The sequence below is a fragment of the Salvelinus fontinalis genome, chromosome 1 (genome assembly GCF_029448725.1).
Source record: "Salvelinus fontinalis isolate EN_2023a chromosome 1, ASM2944872v1, whole genome shotgun sequence".
Taxonomy (NCBI): domain Eukaryota; kingdom Metazoa; phylum Chordata; class Actinopteri; order Salmoniformes; family Salmonidae; genus Salvelinus; species Salvelinus fontinalis.
The window spans coordinates 72,502,320-72,517,678 of NC_074665.1; the positions used below are offsets into that span (position 1 = coordinate 72,502,320).

Sequence of the window (15,359 nt, forward strand, 5' to 3'; positions counted from 1 at the left end):
GGAGTCATAGTTCTAGGGGAATGTCAATTAAGAAAAGGACTAGGATAGAGTGTAAGCTAGGTTCAGGACTGATTCTGCTACCATGGTCAGAGTGTTAATCAAGAGATGGAGCAGGAATCCAGGTTTAGGGGTATTTATTACACAGGAATGAACAGAGGCACATGGGGAGGGTTTGGAACCGAGGTAGAGTTTGGAACGATGTGATTTACAGGGAATGGGCTTAACATATACTGTAACTACAAACTAAGGAGAATGCCAGGACTAAACCAAAAGGGACATTAGCATGGCGTGGATATAAAGGATACATCAAAAGTTCAGGCAGCATAATATACATGGTTAACTTACCTTTCTCCTACAATAAGGCATTTACTTAATCATATTATGCCCAATGGGAGGACAGATGGGGCCACGCTGTGACATCACCATGCAAACTATTCTAGTGTGTAAGGAGGAAACAGAAAGAGGTGAAAAAGGCAGAGGAGAGGTGATTTGGGAATGGAAACAGGTGTGAAGGAAAGAGGTGTAACCCAGGATAATTGGAGACAATTAGAAGACTGTAGGAGTGGCATGACATTTCACAACAGTCAGTATTTTACAACCTAATGTTAGATGGTTCCTCAGCCTGAAAGTGGCTTATTTGCCAGGAGAACCTGTATTCCATGTTTCGTTTTTTTTAAGATTCAAAAAATTATTAACAGCCACCACAGCTAGTTTTTGCCACAGCTACCTCACAACCAATGGAAGTGTATAGGGCCCAGTCATCTTCAAGTAACATCAAACCAAATATTTGAGTTGATTTGACCATGTTTTATTAATTTTACTGTTGCCCCATCACTGCCGTTGAGTTTTAGCTAAAGTTGGCTGAAGTTTGTAATGGCATTTTAAAGTAAACCAAAATGTTGATTACTGTTTCTCCTGACATAAAACAATGTGGAGAAAACAACGCACAAAGATGTTGTCAGCAATGTGTATCCCTGCCAATGCCATTATCTAAAATGATCATAGTCATCAATCATCTGGCTGTCATTCTGTGATCTCTGTTCTTGCAGAGTGATGTTGCAGATGTAAATGACCTGCTGCAGGTGTGCCCGATAGATGATGTTAGTTTGCATGGGGAAGTTTTTATTTTCTCGTTAATTGGACTACTTCCAATCAAATTGTATTTGTCACATGCACTGAATACAACAGGTGTAGACCTTACTGTCAATCCCTTAATTAACCAACAATGCAGTTTTAAGAAAAACAATTACTAAATAAACTAAAGTAAAAAATAAAAGAGCAACAATAAAATAACAATAACGAGGCTATATACAGGGGGTACCAGTACCGAGTCAATGTGCGATACTGGTACCACACAATCAACATACAAATCAATGTTTATTTGTCATATGCACAGGATACAGTGTAGTGTACACAGTGCAATGAAATGTCCCTTTCAGACATTGTGAGAGCTTTAAATAAGATTCAATAGAACATGTTTTAAAAGGCACAATTACAACACTGGTAAAATGGGCTCCTATGAGATATTAGCTATCTTTCCTCTTCATTTTCTGATGTTGTAGGGTGGTAATTAGCCTATTTGAGGCTTTAGATAGGCCGGTGTATAGTGACAGGAACAGGTGTCCTTCCTTCCCCTCAGTCTAAAATTAAAATGACCTGATTTATGTCTGTTTGTGTAGTTAAATTTAGACCTATGTCTTAAATCGTACATATGTCTTGCAACTTTACATAGAGCTAAGGTCGGCTACAGTGATTGACCCACCAAATTTGTATATATTCTACATTATGTTATAGGTTATTTTATGGGTCATAAACAATGCATTGGACGACTTACTGTGCTTTGCATAGCGATACTGTAATTTCACCAGTAGAGGTCATAGTACAAGAAAACTGACTAGCCCACCTGTGCGCGGCTCTTCTAGTACTTACGGTCGTCGCTCCTTTTTGGTAATGTCAACAGCAAAGCAGATACTATAATCAGCAGCCGGGCGAAATGATTTGCCTCAATCCTCTTATTGCACTAAACGTAACTATAGCTTCGTCAGATTCAAGTGAGATGCCATATAGCTAGTCATATTACTCGCCGCGGCAGCTAAAAGTTTAATCTGAATTCTGGTGAGTATTTACTGCTAGATTACTAGCTACCGTATCAGCCTAACGTTAGCATGCTAGCTAACTGGTACGCTATACCTGAATGTACGCTTTGTTGCTAACTAATGTATTCTGAGCATGGGAATGTGTTCTGCATATTTTTAGGTAGCTACATAGCAAGCTTACTGGGCTTGGCGGTATATCAGTCAGTCGTGTAGTTAGTTAACTATCTAGCTAGCTAATGTCAGTTAACTAAAGTCCTCAGCTGTATCAGCAAACTACTGTAGCCACCGTCATCCCTGCCTGGCCTGCTAAAGACTAGGCTGTTGCCAGAGATGTCACCATCATTCTCTGTGTATTGTGTATTTGATATTAGTTAAAAGCCCACAAGTTATCTGTATTGCGTTTAATGGGTGCAATACTTAAGTGGGGAAATACCATCACATGGGGACAGTTTGTATTGACATGGACAGTGTACACAGTAGTGATGTGCAGGCAGAGAATAAAAATACATGTTTAGGACTGATCATTGATCACATTGTGCAAGAATTAATGCAAAAATTGATAATTGATTGTTATGATGGACACAGCTTTGTAGAACTAAAACATACACATCCTCTGTTCAACGAACTCGAATAGTTTGGGGTGCTGCTGCAGCCCGCGAACGCTATTGTGTTCATATCACCCTCGCTGCAGAGAAGTAATGCGTTCTGTCAAATCGTTCACGATTTAGTCCGGTTGCGGCCACAACTAGACCTCGTTTCAAATGTTCCAAGATATTATCTTATTTGTATGCCTAGCAATCAACAATGTACATTGTTTAAAACACGGTTTTACAAGTCTGTCACAAATAACAGCTCCAATAATCCCCTTATTGTGAATGAGAGAATTGTAGAATCATTACCATTTCTACTTTTCAGTTCATCTGACCCAAATTAACGAACTGAGTCGGAAGATTAGTTATTTTAAATGAAGGAGTCGAAAAGATCTGAGTTAGTAGAAATAATTGTACTTCCTGTCACTAGAACACTGTCCTCTGCCAAGTTAGCCGATTAAGTTCAACTCCATGATTTATGATGGAGTTGAGCAGTTGGAAATCCCGCTCATGGAGTAGTGCTTGAGCTCCGCTCAGGCGCTCCAGCCTCTTTCCAACTGCTCCGCTAAAAACCTCTAAATGCTCACAACTATGCTAAAACAACAACTATAGGTAGGCCTAAATGGCTTTAGGCAAAATAACCCAATCAAAACGGAAAGCTCCTTGAACATGGGAATATGCCAGGCCTATTGGGCCAAAATCATTTATGCCTGTATTGTATAGATAATAAAACAAAAATGAATGAAACGTTTAAGATATGTTTTTTTGTTTATAAATACTTAGCTACAATGATAAACTTAGTTATCTACCCACCTCATTCCTTTCTTTTAGCATTTGCACGTAGTAAGTGCACCATCATGCTTTCTGTAATATAGGCCTTTTGTAGGGGAAGAACTCATTCTGATTGGCTGGGCCTGGCTCCCCAGTGGGTGGGCCTATACCCACCCATGGCGGAGCCTTTGCCCAGTCATGTGAAATCCATAGATTAGGGCCAAATGAATTTATTTCAATTGACTGATTTCCTTATATAAACTGTAACTCAGCTAAATCTTTGAAATTGTTGCATGTTGCTTTGATATTTTTGTTCAGCATCGATGGGCTGCTGCATTGTTGTGCTGTCTTTTTATGAAATTAAAAAAAAAAAAATTGTCCTTGTGACACACAGCCTCACCTGAAAGAATGTAACAGATGGTTGCTCTGTTCTCTAAACAGAAGCAAGCAGTCTAGTTCAAGTTGCTCTTTACCCTATATGTAACAACTCTGGTATTCCACAATGGAATAATGGAGGGTGTGGCTCTCAAGATTAAGCAACTGTTTCTGTTCTTTTGTCTGTCGTCAATATCAGCTTGACACACAGTTTCTGTACTTGAGGGATATAGGTAGATAAGTACATAAGTTGAAGTCTGACAATGTGTACTGTAGGCTAGGCTTAGTCCTTTCATAGGAATACATACGTTTCAGTGGAAAACTGTTTTTAGTGACCACAATTTAATAACCAGACGGGAGGAGAAGGTGAAGTTTGTCTTGAAGCAGTGGATAGTATGTGCCTCTTGTCAGTGATATTGCTGCTACTCACTGTTTATTATCTTAGGATAGTCACTTTACAAATTACCTCGACTAACCTGTACCCCCGCACATTGACTCGGTACCGGCACCCCCTGTATATAGCCTCGTTATTTTATTGTGTTCGTTTCAATTTTTTACTATAATTTATTTAGTAAATATTTTCTTAACTCTATTTTTTAAACTGTATTGTTGGTTAAGGGCTTGTAAGTAAGCATTTCACGGTAAGGTCCACACCTGTTGTATTCAGCGCATGTGACAATTTGATTTGACAAATGTTGAAGTCTTGCTTGGCTTTATAGGGAACCAACAGTATTTCTGAAATGCTGATTCAGTGGAGATGGTGGATGACTAGTTCTCTATGTAATGTTGCAGTGTTTTCTCTTTCATAAAAGTACTGGGTACTGACTGCTGCAATAGATTTGGGGACTTCCTTTTTTATTCCTCATATCTTTTCACGTGATATGCATTTATCTCGTGACAGATTTAATAAGGGCACATGCAAGATTTGGTTCTTGGAGTCAAGATTAATCTTTTGTTTGTTTTTTTACAGTTTTCAGAGTGAACTGGAGATGTCTAGCAGCACCCAGTTGAACATCCGACAGTGGACCACCAAGCATGTAGCCAAGTGGCTGAAGGACGAGGGCTTCTGCCACTATGTTGACCTGCTGTGCAACAAGCACCGTCTGGATGGCATGTCCTTACTCACCCTCAGCGAGTATGACCTACGCTCTCCCCCGCTTGAGCTCAAGGTGCTGGGGGATATCAAGAGGCTGATGGTGTCCCTCCGCAAGCTGCAGAAACAAAACCTGGACATCCTGGAGGAGCTGGGGGTCCCGTTCGACGGACACTCCCCTCAGGGTGGCGGTGGGGACTGGCACTGCAATGGAGACTCCAGTAGAGAGTGTGATAACTCTAACACAGACACTGCACCGGTTGGAGAGCAGTATCTTCAGTATACAAATGGGAAGTACAAGCATGGAGGGAGCAGGAGGCTGGACCCTGAGTACTGGAAGACGGCGCTTAGTGCCATCTATGTTGTGTTCGTGTTTGGATTTACCTCCTTCGTCATGGTGATCGTGCACGAGAGGGTGCCGGACATGCGCACCTACCCGCCCTTGCCAGACATTTTCTTAGACAGGTGGGTTGCTGTTGATCATGCTGATCCACACATCCTAAGTAATGTACATGTAGACCTGCGTGTTCAGCAAACACCTCTGTTTCGAATGTCAACATAACTGATGCTGTGGTGATAACATTTTACTAGGAACCAAACTGAACTTACGCTACTTGAATTTGTCCAATATGAACTCTTGTTTGTTTTTGCAATGGTGTTCAGTGTTTCACCTATACAGGTGCCATTTGGGACACAACCATAGCCTATTCTGAATCTAAATAGCATGCCCTGCCATTAATGGTTTTCTTCAATTCTTCTACTTTGAGTAGATTGCTTGCTTGACCTTTTGTTCATGATGACTCACATTGCTATTGACAATTTTAGTCATTTAGCAGACGCTTTTATCCAGAGCAACTGGTAGTACTGAGTGCATACATTTCATACTTTATTTGTACTGGTCCCTCGTGGGAATCGAACCCACAACCCTGGCTCTGCAAGCACCATGCTCTACCAACTGAGCCACACAGGACTTGAATGTCCAGCTTGTTCTAACTGAGAGTGTAGTTGGACTTACTCATAGTGTGATAACGTTTCAGATTACTGTTGGCAAGATGAGTGGGCTTGTTTTTTGGTAGGTTTCCACACTACATTCCTTCCATCTATAGCATTTCTTAATATTATTCAGTTCCTTTGGCTTTGATGCCTCATGATTGAGTATTGCTCTGTTCAAGTAGACTGTGATTTTTCTGTGTTCTGATAGGAGTGTCAGTGGGCTGGGAATATTGGGAGGAGGACATTTTTCTCTGTTAAGAAAATGTATTTTAAAATTTTGAGCCAAATGTAAAATGTTGCTGTTTTGATTAATGTAATAGAGTTAGTTCGGTCTGCTCTATACCAAATTAGCATACCCCCTGAGTCCCTTCCCTGTTTCACACCTGGTAGTTTGGGACTACCAGCTCTTTGTAACCTAGAGGGCAACCAGTGGATCCGTCTTCTCTATACCATGTGGGCTCCCGAGTGGAGCAGCGGTCTAAGGCACTGAATCTCAGTGCTAGAGGCGTCACCACATACCCTGGTTCGATTCCAGGCTGTATCACAACCGGCCGTGATTGGGAGTCCCATAGGGCGGCACACAATTGGCCCAGCGTTGTCCGGGTTAGGGTTTGGCCTGGGTAGACTGTCATTGTAAATAAGAATTTATTCTTAACTGACTTGCCTAGTTAATAAAGGTTAAATAAAATAAACAATTAAATGAGAAAGCAGCATCTATGCTAAATGTAGCCCTACGTTTATTGTCTGACTGGCAGGTTGTCATACCTGACATAGAGGCTTATCTTGGTGCAATCGAGAGGTGGCTTGCCGTTTGCCTTAACCTCATGCAGGTTTGTCAGGTGTATTTTTCCAGTTGCACTGGATTAGGCTTGCAGTTTGCATCTACTAGGCTATTTCGTTGTTTCAATTAAGTCATATTGAACGTTGATAGTGTATTATTCTTCATCATCATCATATTATTATTATTTGCTATTATCTGTTAATGGTTGTGATACTTCATAAACATTAGCCAAGCCTGGGAAAATAATCAAAATGCTCAATACCAGGCAGCTTGCATTTAAGTAGATTAGCCAATAACCATTTCTTTCTCTTAACAGTGTACCTAGAATACCATGGGCCTTTGCCATGGCAGAGGCATGTGGAGTGATCCTGTGTAATATCTGGCTGCTAGTTCTGCTGCTGCACAAGCACAGGTAGAGTACTGGCTACTGACTGGTCCATAGGAAAATATGTTCGTCACACCTATAGCCTAGACATTATTTAAACTAGTATCTAGAATTTCACCATTACATTAATAGAATTGTAGAATGTTTTACCTCGTCCAGCGTTTAATTTTTTTTATTTGATTTTTACTTCTCCTTAGGGACACCCACCCGTTCCATTTATTTGAACTATTCCAGAGCTAGGACACCACATTAAAATGATCAACTAATTATTATGCCTTTTGACTACTTGAATCAGTGAGTTAGTTCAGGGTTACAACAAAGTTGTGAAACTTGCGGGGGTCCCAGAGGAGAGGTTTGAAAACCACTGGTCTAGTTCATGTGTAACGTCTGCTCTGCTGAAGGTCAGTTCTGCTGCGGCGCCTGTGCAGCCTCATGGGGACAGTGTTCATGCTGCGTTGCATCACCATGTTCGTCACCTCTCTGTCAGTGCCAGGACAGCACCTGCAGTGCTCAGGAAAGGTACTACAGCTCCATGCACATGCACACACATACATCAGCATTTCCTCCAGGTTGAGGATGATCTCATCATAACACACACACACACACACGTGTAGCTTTTTATAGATACAATCTGGCCGCACTGTAAAAACACTATGGGTAGCAATTTTCTTTCTTCTCGCGACAGGGTAAAATCTCAATAGTGACACTTAACTTCTCTTTCCCTGAGATTTATGGTGACATGTGGGCAAAACTGCATCGAGCTCTGGCCATCTGGAGTGGATTTGGAATGTCTCTCACAGGTGTCCACACATGTGGTGACTACATGTTCAGCGGCCACACAGTGGTCATCACCATGCTCAACTTCTTTGTGACAGAATGTAAGTGTTCCATATCATTTTACTGTTACTTTCACTGTCACCTGTTGCAGACAATAATTGTAATTGACTGTAAGTGGGAGGAACTTATGTACATCATGTGTTGTCCCTTTGTTGCCATCATGTGTCCATTAGCTGTAACTGCATGAAGGGCATCAAGACCAGACCACTTACAGTATAGTAATATATGCCAATTTACCTGACGCCTTTGTCCCAGTGGGTGACCCCAGTGGGAATCAGATCCAGGATCCTGTCGTTGCAAGCGCCATGCTTTACCAACTGAGCCACTGACAGATTTTAAACTGTTTTATAGCAGCATGTGTGCTAACGAAGACCAGAAGGAGAGCACACATACCACCTATTTTAAAGTCCCTGAATTTGTTGCCTGCTAGTTTTAGAGTTAATTTTCAAACGTTTTTAAAGCTTTTCAAAGCACTACGTGGCCTTGCACCCGAATACGTGTATGATAGGCTTTTAAGATATATGTCCAGTCGGTCCGGCCTTTTCGTTGTTCCAAAGGTCAGGCTGCCTTTAGCCATTATGGTCCTGGCCTTTAGAACAGCCTACCGGAGGGGAGGGGCTTCAGAAACTTTTTTACTGTATAATCTTTTTAGCCGTGCTTTTACTTGGTGTGCTTTTAGCCATACTATTTGATCACATTCTATACATCTTATTTATTTCAATTTATTTTAATTCATTAGTCTCATGTCCACTGTTAATTTATTATTGTTTTACAATTCTTTTGAGTTTCTCATTTTAGAAAATGTATTAGGTTTTTACTGTTCTCACCTTTTTTTATTGTTTTATTTGTTAAGCACTTTGAAATGCATTCTCTGTGAGAAATGTTCTCTATAAATTAAGTTTCACTGATTTTGAAAATCGCATACAGATAATGGGTCTACACTGAGACCAGAATCAATAAAGATGTCATTCAATGCACTCTTGAGGCAATAGGACTCTGGTCCAATGTAGTGCACTATGTAAGGGAATAGGGTGTCATTTGGGGCACAATCTGAGTTTTAACATGACTGAAATTCAACTTTCTAACTCATCAATTTGCTGCTTTTGTGCACATCAACAGACACACCGAGGGGTTGGAACTTCATCCACACCTTGTCTTGGGTCCTAAACTTGTTTGGGATCTTCTTTATCCTGGCGGCCCATGAACACTACTCTATCGACGTCTTCATTGCTTTCTACATCACAACCAGGCTTTTCCTGTACTACCACACGCTGGCTAACACCAGGGCCTACCAGCAGAGTCGCAGGGCCCGCATCTGGTTCCCCATGTTCTCTTTCTTCGAATGCAACGTCAACGGTCCTGTGCCCAACGAGTACGGCTGGCCTTTCTCTAAACCCGGCATGATCAGGAGGATGATTGGGTACTAGGTGGTAGAGGACACCTGTCTGCGATGCAGCCACAAGGACATTGATCTCATCTAATAGACACTACTGGTGACTTTGAGCCCTGTCGTGCTATTTTTGCTACTGCCCTCTGAAAGAAGTTGCTAACTGTGGTCATGTGTTATCAACTTTATATTCCAATATCTACAAGAGATTGCTAACTGAGATGGCTTCTGGGATCCTATTGGTGCCATGATGTGACCGGGTACAGACAGAGATGTGACTCCTCATATTCTGTCCCATGTCAGCCTGTTAAAAGGGATTAAAGTAAGGCTTGTGTCTAAATTGACAACCTATTCCCATGTAATGCACTACTTTTGACCAGGGCCCATAAGGCTCTGATCAAAAGTGGTGCACTACATAGGGAATAGGGTGCCATTTGGGACTGATCCTTTTATCAATTTTCTCTCTTCATTTGAAAAGGGATGAGTAAAAAAAATAAATTGTCCCACAACTTTTGCCACAAGATCAATAATCTGGTTACAGATATGTATGTGCTTTAGTCAGTGCCTCTTCTGTTGTTATGGTATACAATCTGATTATGGCATGACGACAAACTCGACAGAGGAGTTGACTAAAGCACAAACTGATCTGCTACTACCAGGCTACCATTTCAATGCTTAAGGGCTCAGACACACCAATAGAGTTTGCTGGTCGGGAGTAGTTAGCACCTTTGAACATAATTTGCAAACCAAGTGGACACTCATTTTACATGTAGAATTGCTTGAAAAATGTGAATGATCGGCAGACTAACGCTAGATGCACATTCGTTGCAATGTGTGTGAGCCTTAAAAGCTCTTAACTTGCAACCTGATCGAAAATTGGGGTAACGGCAAGCTATAGGTTTGGGGAAACATAAAAGCAGAATTCTCAGGCAGCCTATTGTAACCAAACACATTATTTTAAGTCAGTAAAGTTTGTTGAAATCTAAAATTCAACAGCGTTAGTGAAATGGGCTATTGTGTTCACTAGATATCCTGAGAAGTTAGGGCACTTTTCATAATATTATTGACATGTTTCTTTCAATGTTTTATCTGGACTCTAGTTCTAATACAAGTATGGACCACCTTAAAGGCAATATCAAAACGTCACAGATGATACTGTTGCTGAATTTATGTATAGCAATAACATAGTTCAAGATGTTGTGACCGGTCTTGTTACTTGTTTGCCATTGTTTCTTTAGGTAGTGTGTAAAGCTTCTGCATTCCTTAAGACACTACTGTGGTTTTGACAGTATTACTAGAATGCTGAATGAGTCATTCATGGCTCATTTTGAAATGAACTGTTTTGGTTTCCTTTATAATATTTGTATTGTTCAGTTATTATCCTGCCTTGTCCTAACTAGACATTACCGTAACCAGGGTTGTTACTTAGGAGATCGCAAAAAGCAGCCAAAACTATGGAATGGAAAATGGTGAACAATTGTTTTAAATACCATTCCATTTGCCAATAGCTTTAGTTGTTATAGTAACATTGTCTGTGTAGGAAATGCATATCTCAAATATTGAATTTTGTTGAGTTTTATACTAGCTTGTAAAATAGTAATTGACCAAGATTCACGATTAGAATAACATACAAGGATATCAATCCATACAAAGTAATTGAAAAAATGTGTATTTTTACTTCTTCCACAGATCCCTTGGACTTAATTTTGACTGCATCTTAATTTATTTCATTTGGTATATGTAAATACCATTTTTTTTATAGATATTTGATGTACTAAAAGGTTATTGCAACATGCACTTCAGCAGGAATATGTTTACAGTTGTGCAGAACTATATTTGTTTGAAACACAATGTGCTTTTATGTATAGGATTTATTTCAATCACCCTTTCACCCAAATCATTGAAAACAAATGCAAACCATCACAAAGTCCCCCACAGTAACTCAAATCAGGTCTGAAACTGCCATTAATGGTATTGGTTAGAACCCACTTAGTTCATATTTGTAAAACAATGAAGTATTACTTCCCACTGGGCACAAACGGGAGTTCAACATCTAGTTATTTGATTGCGTTGTCGAATAACACGAAATAAAACAATTCCTGAAATTCCTTCGTTTGATAACTTTTTGCAAATCCAATCAGTTTTCCACAGTGATTCAACGTCATCACATTGAATGTTTTTATTGAAATGGCGTGGGAACAATGTTCTATCAATCAGTTTGAGTCCAGTGGGTTTTGTCCTATATCCATCCCATCATGTTTTATTTGGAATTTCAGCTGTGGAATAGTTACTTGTACTACTAGGCCTAGATCGTAACCCGTTACTGGTTGAGTCTTTACCTTCCCCCCCACCTTTCTTATAATTCCAACTAGTTCCTAATGCATAAATCTTTTGGTTTGTGTAATGCCAGCTCATGTGCATGTGAGCTAGGTAGCTAGCTGCAAATTCATAGTTTTCTGCTAAGATGTTAGAAAAGCCATCATTCATAAGTATGTATCTCTCTTGAATTTGTTCTTAGTTGTCACTTTTAACCCCTCTAATAAAAATGTTACTAATCCTTATCACTGGTGTGGTTATAGCGGTATGTTACTTATCTTCAAGATACAGTAATTGACTACCAATGTAATGAAAATGTAGCAATAACAGCCAGTGTGGTTGTATTGGGTTAATCAATAATGTCCTGCAAATGACAAGTGTCTTTACCATCATTAAACAGTAGAAATCAAGGATCTGTCGTCTTGGATGTGATTCTTCAATCGAGAAGGTGAGAGTAGGGTGAAATTGCCAATAGATACTGAACTTGGATCAGTTTAGCATTTCCCCCACTGATGGTTAAGGTTAGTATTGGGAAGGGGAAGCTGATCCAAGAACTGTACTTAGTGAAAAGTCACCCTGGAGCCCTGTGTGTGTGTAAGGATGAGTGCAAGGCAGTAATTCAGTTAGCTACACGATTAGAGGACATGGTGACACATTATCTGCACGAGATAGTCAGAGTGCAGTGGATTAAAGCGGATTCTGGGAATTCGCTCAGAGCTATTCTGAGCAGTTTACATTTTGGAAATCCCTCCCAGTTGATGGTCAGGGTTCCTATTGTGACTGAGGTCCAGAGTCTAAGCATGGATTTAACATACTAACGTGACTGAGTTTACATGTCAGGTCTCTGCTAGGGTAAAAAAGCATGTGTGTTCATCCTGATCTCATTAGCCTAGTTAATGTCACTTCAGGTCAAGTTTTCTTACTTCTCTGACGGTCAAAGTGCTGATTCAGTGTAACATTGTGTATTGTTTAGTTAGCTAGAACACCTGTTTCCGTTTTGACCACTAGAAGACTTTTCCAACAACACTCATCAAGCTTTGCAGAATGCTGGTAGTTTAGCTAGATATCTCAGGTTTCTTGAAGTGTTTCTGACACCAGTTATAGTAATCCAGCTGTGAACAAAATACAAACATCCTGAAACTAACTGTAGAGAAAATCTGACTGCTTCACCAGAAATACTTTAATATTTTTTAAATAGCTATTTACATATTATTAAATTATTAATATAGACCTATCATGTAAGATTTATTTTTGTATTTTTTATTTCACCTTTATTTAACCAGGTAGGCAAGTTGAGAACACGTTCTCATTTACAATTGCGACCTGGCCAAGATTAAGCAAAGCAGTTCGACACATACAACAACACATAGTTAGTTACACATGGAGTAAAACATTCAGTGAAAAATAAGTCTATATACAATGTGAGCAAGTGAGGTGAGATAAGGGAGGTGAAGGCAAACAAAATATATAAATAAATAAAAATATAATAAGGCCATGGTGGTGAAGTAAATACAATATAGCAAGTAAAAAAAAACTGGAATGGTTGGTTTGCAGTGGAAGAATGTGCAAAGTTGAGATAGAAATAATGGGGTGCAAAGGAGCAAAATAAATAAATACAGTAGGTAAAGAGGTAGTTGTAGATGCAGGGCTCCCTTGCAAAAGACACCTTGGACTCAGTGGGACTCCTAGTTGAAATAAAGGTTACAAAAACGTGTACATGCAGAGAGCCATGTATTTAGAGTTGGGACAATGCGGTTTCTACATTATGAAGCATTTACATTACACTAAGCATGGATTTAACATACTAACGTGACTGAATTTACATGTCAGGTATATGGCAGCCATCTTAGCTTACCATTAACATAACACGGTGAATATTTAAACAGTTCTATTCTGAATGTATAGAACTAGAACAATATTAAAAATTCTAAAGGTTGTCCTAAAAGCCTTTAAATGTAGGACCAAATTCGAGCTGGCTCGATGGACAACTGGTGCCAGCTCAATGACACGTCGTTAGCTATCTCGTCTGGGCTTGTTACTGTTAGCTAGCACATGGACAAGGAGTACTGCAGTAGTCAGACATGACACGAATTACCACCACAGCTGGACCCTTCATTCATTTTTGGACTACACAATAAACTTGTATTAAAAGTCAGCCCACGAATGCTAGCTACCTAAAGTTAGCTAGCAAAACAGTTGAAACAAGCTGGCTAACGTGAGCTAGCATGGATTGTAGTTGGTCAGGTCGTATTGAAAGCTAGCTAAATCATATCAAACGTTGTCTCGTTTGCTTGGTTAGCTAATAGCCAATGCCATGACGAGCAAGGGAGAACTTAAGCTAGTTAGCCAGTTATTCTAGCGACGACGCTAACTGATTAGCTAGCTAACGTCAGTACACTAAATACAAGGTTCTAAGTATGGGGGTGACGTTAGTTACAGCATGGTGAAGATGAATTACATTCTTCAACATCTTGCTAGCAACATTAGCGAAGCCAGCTGCAGTCACATATTGGCTACCTATCAACATGACATCATTTTACATTTCTGGAGGCAGTGGAAATAATTTTAGCTTGCCCACCAAGGTTGACTTCAAAGTGGCAATGGAAACATGGCTTAAATATATGGTTCTGGGGCTACATATTAAGGCAAGCACCATGGTTGCTATGGTGAGGGTAAAGACTGCTTCCAGTTGCCAGATATATTATTCGTGAAGACAATTGCATTAAGTTAATAAATACATTAATTTTCAAATGTTTTAGTCTTATATTAACTTAATACTCAAATATGGACTTACAAATAATCAAATTAACGCATAACTCAGGTCATCCTACTTTGTTTTAGACAGGCAAATAAACGAGCAGCTACATTTACAGGGTCGTGAGTGTCGTTTTGTTGTTGCGGTTTCTCCATAAAGATAGTTAGAGGACGCAACATTGTATCTGTCCCATTGTTGCGTCTGTGAGAGTATGCGCAGTGCCACAGAGTTTCTAAATCCAGAGGCGCAACATCGTGAGACTTCCGGGAACGCTTTTGAAACAGAACAGGCGGGGGTTTGAAAAGTTAATGAGAGAAGTGAGAAATTCTTCCTTCGTTGTTCATGTTCTCGAAATTTAAAGGCAACCTAGATTTTAGCCAATTTCTTCAGTAGTTCAACATGTTATTACTCAAACCTTGTGAAAGTGACAAACTAACATATTTTCATTTATGTCAAAGACAACTTTATATCGAAAGAGTGCCTTTGATTTGACGGCATGCTTAGGCACAGTTCTGCGTCGTAAGACTCGATGCCGTGTTTCTACGTATGAACTTAGTTAGCCAAGTGTGAGCAGGGTTTCTATTGGAGAAGCAGTTTTAGCCTATTCTCATAATGTACTGTCTTTGGCAGCATCATTGAGCCCATCTCCATTTTGAAGTAATCCCATTTTCTTATACAACTTCTATGAGTTGGCAAACAAACTGAAAGGGTTTAAAAGTCAAGGTATGTGATTTGCTGCCACCTGCAGTTATGGAATGATTGCTCACAAGTATAATTCATTGTCTGATCCCTCCTGTTGACATGGAAGTAATTATGTGAACCTTCCGTAACCTATATGAAGTTCCACCAAGTTGACTACTTCAAAATGGTGAAAGTCCTCAATGGTGCTGCCCATGCTAAAATGGGTGTGGGCACTAGAGTCAAAGATGGTGGATGAATTAAGAAAGTTCACTGAAAAAAATGGTCAGTTCCTGTCTACT

General features: G+C 39.9%; 1 protein-coding gene across 1 annotated transcript; it reads left to right on the forward strand.

The window, feature by feature from the left end:
- Window positions 1–1,918: 1,918 nt before the first annotated feature.
- On the forward strand, window positions 1,919–12,034 carry LOC129861234 (sphingomyelin synthase-related protein 1-like). The gene is made up of 6 exons (XM_055932467.1): window positions 1,919–2,115; window positions 4,803–5,390; window positions 7,016–7,111; window positions 7,486–7,603; window positions 7,812–7,962; window positions 9,041–12,034. The coding sequence occupies exons 2-6, from the start codon at window positions 4,822–4,824 to the stop codon at window positions 9,346–9,348; spliced, it is 1,242 nt and encodes a 413-aa protein (XP_055788442.1). The 5' UTR covers window positions 1,919–2,115; window positions 4,803–4,821; the 3' UTR covers window positions 9,349–12,034.
- The last annotated feature ends 3,325 nt before the right edge of the window (window positions 12,035–15,359 follow it).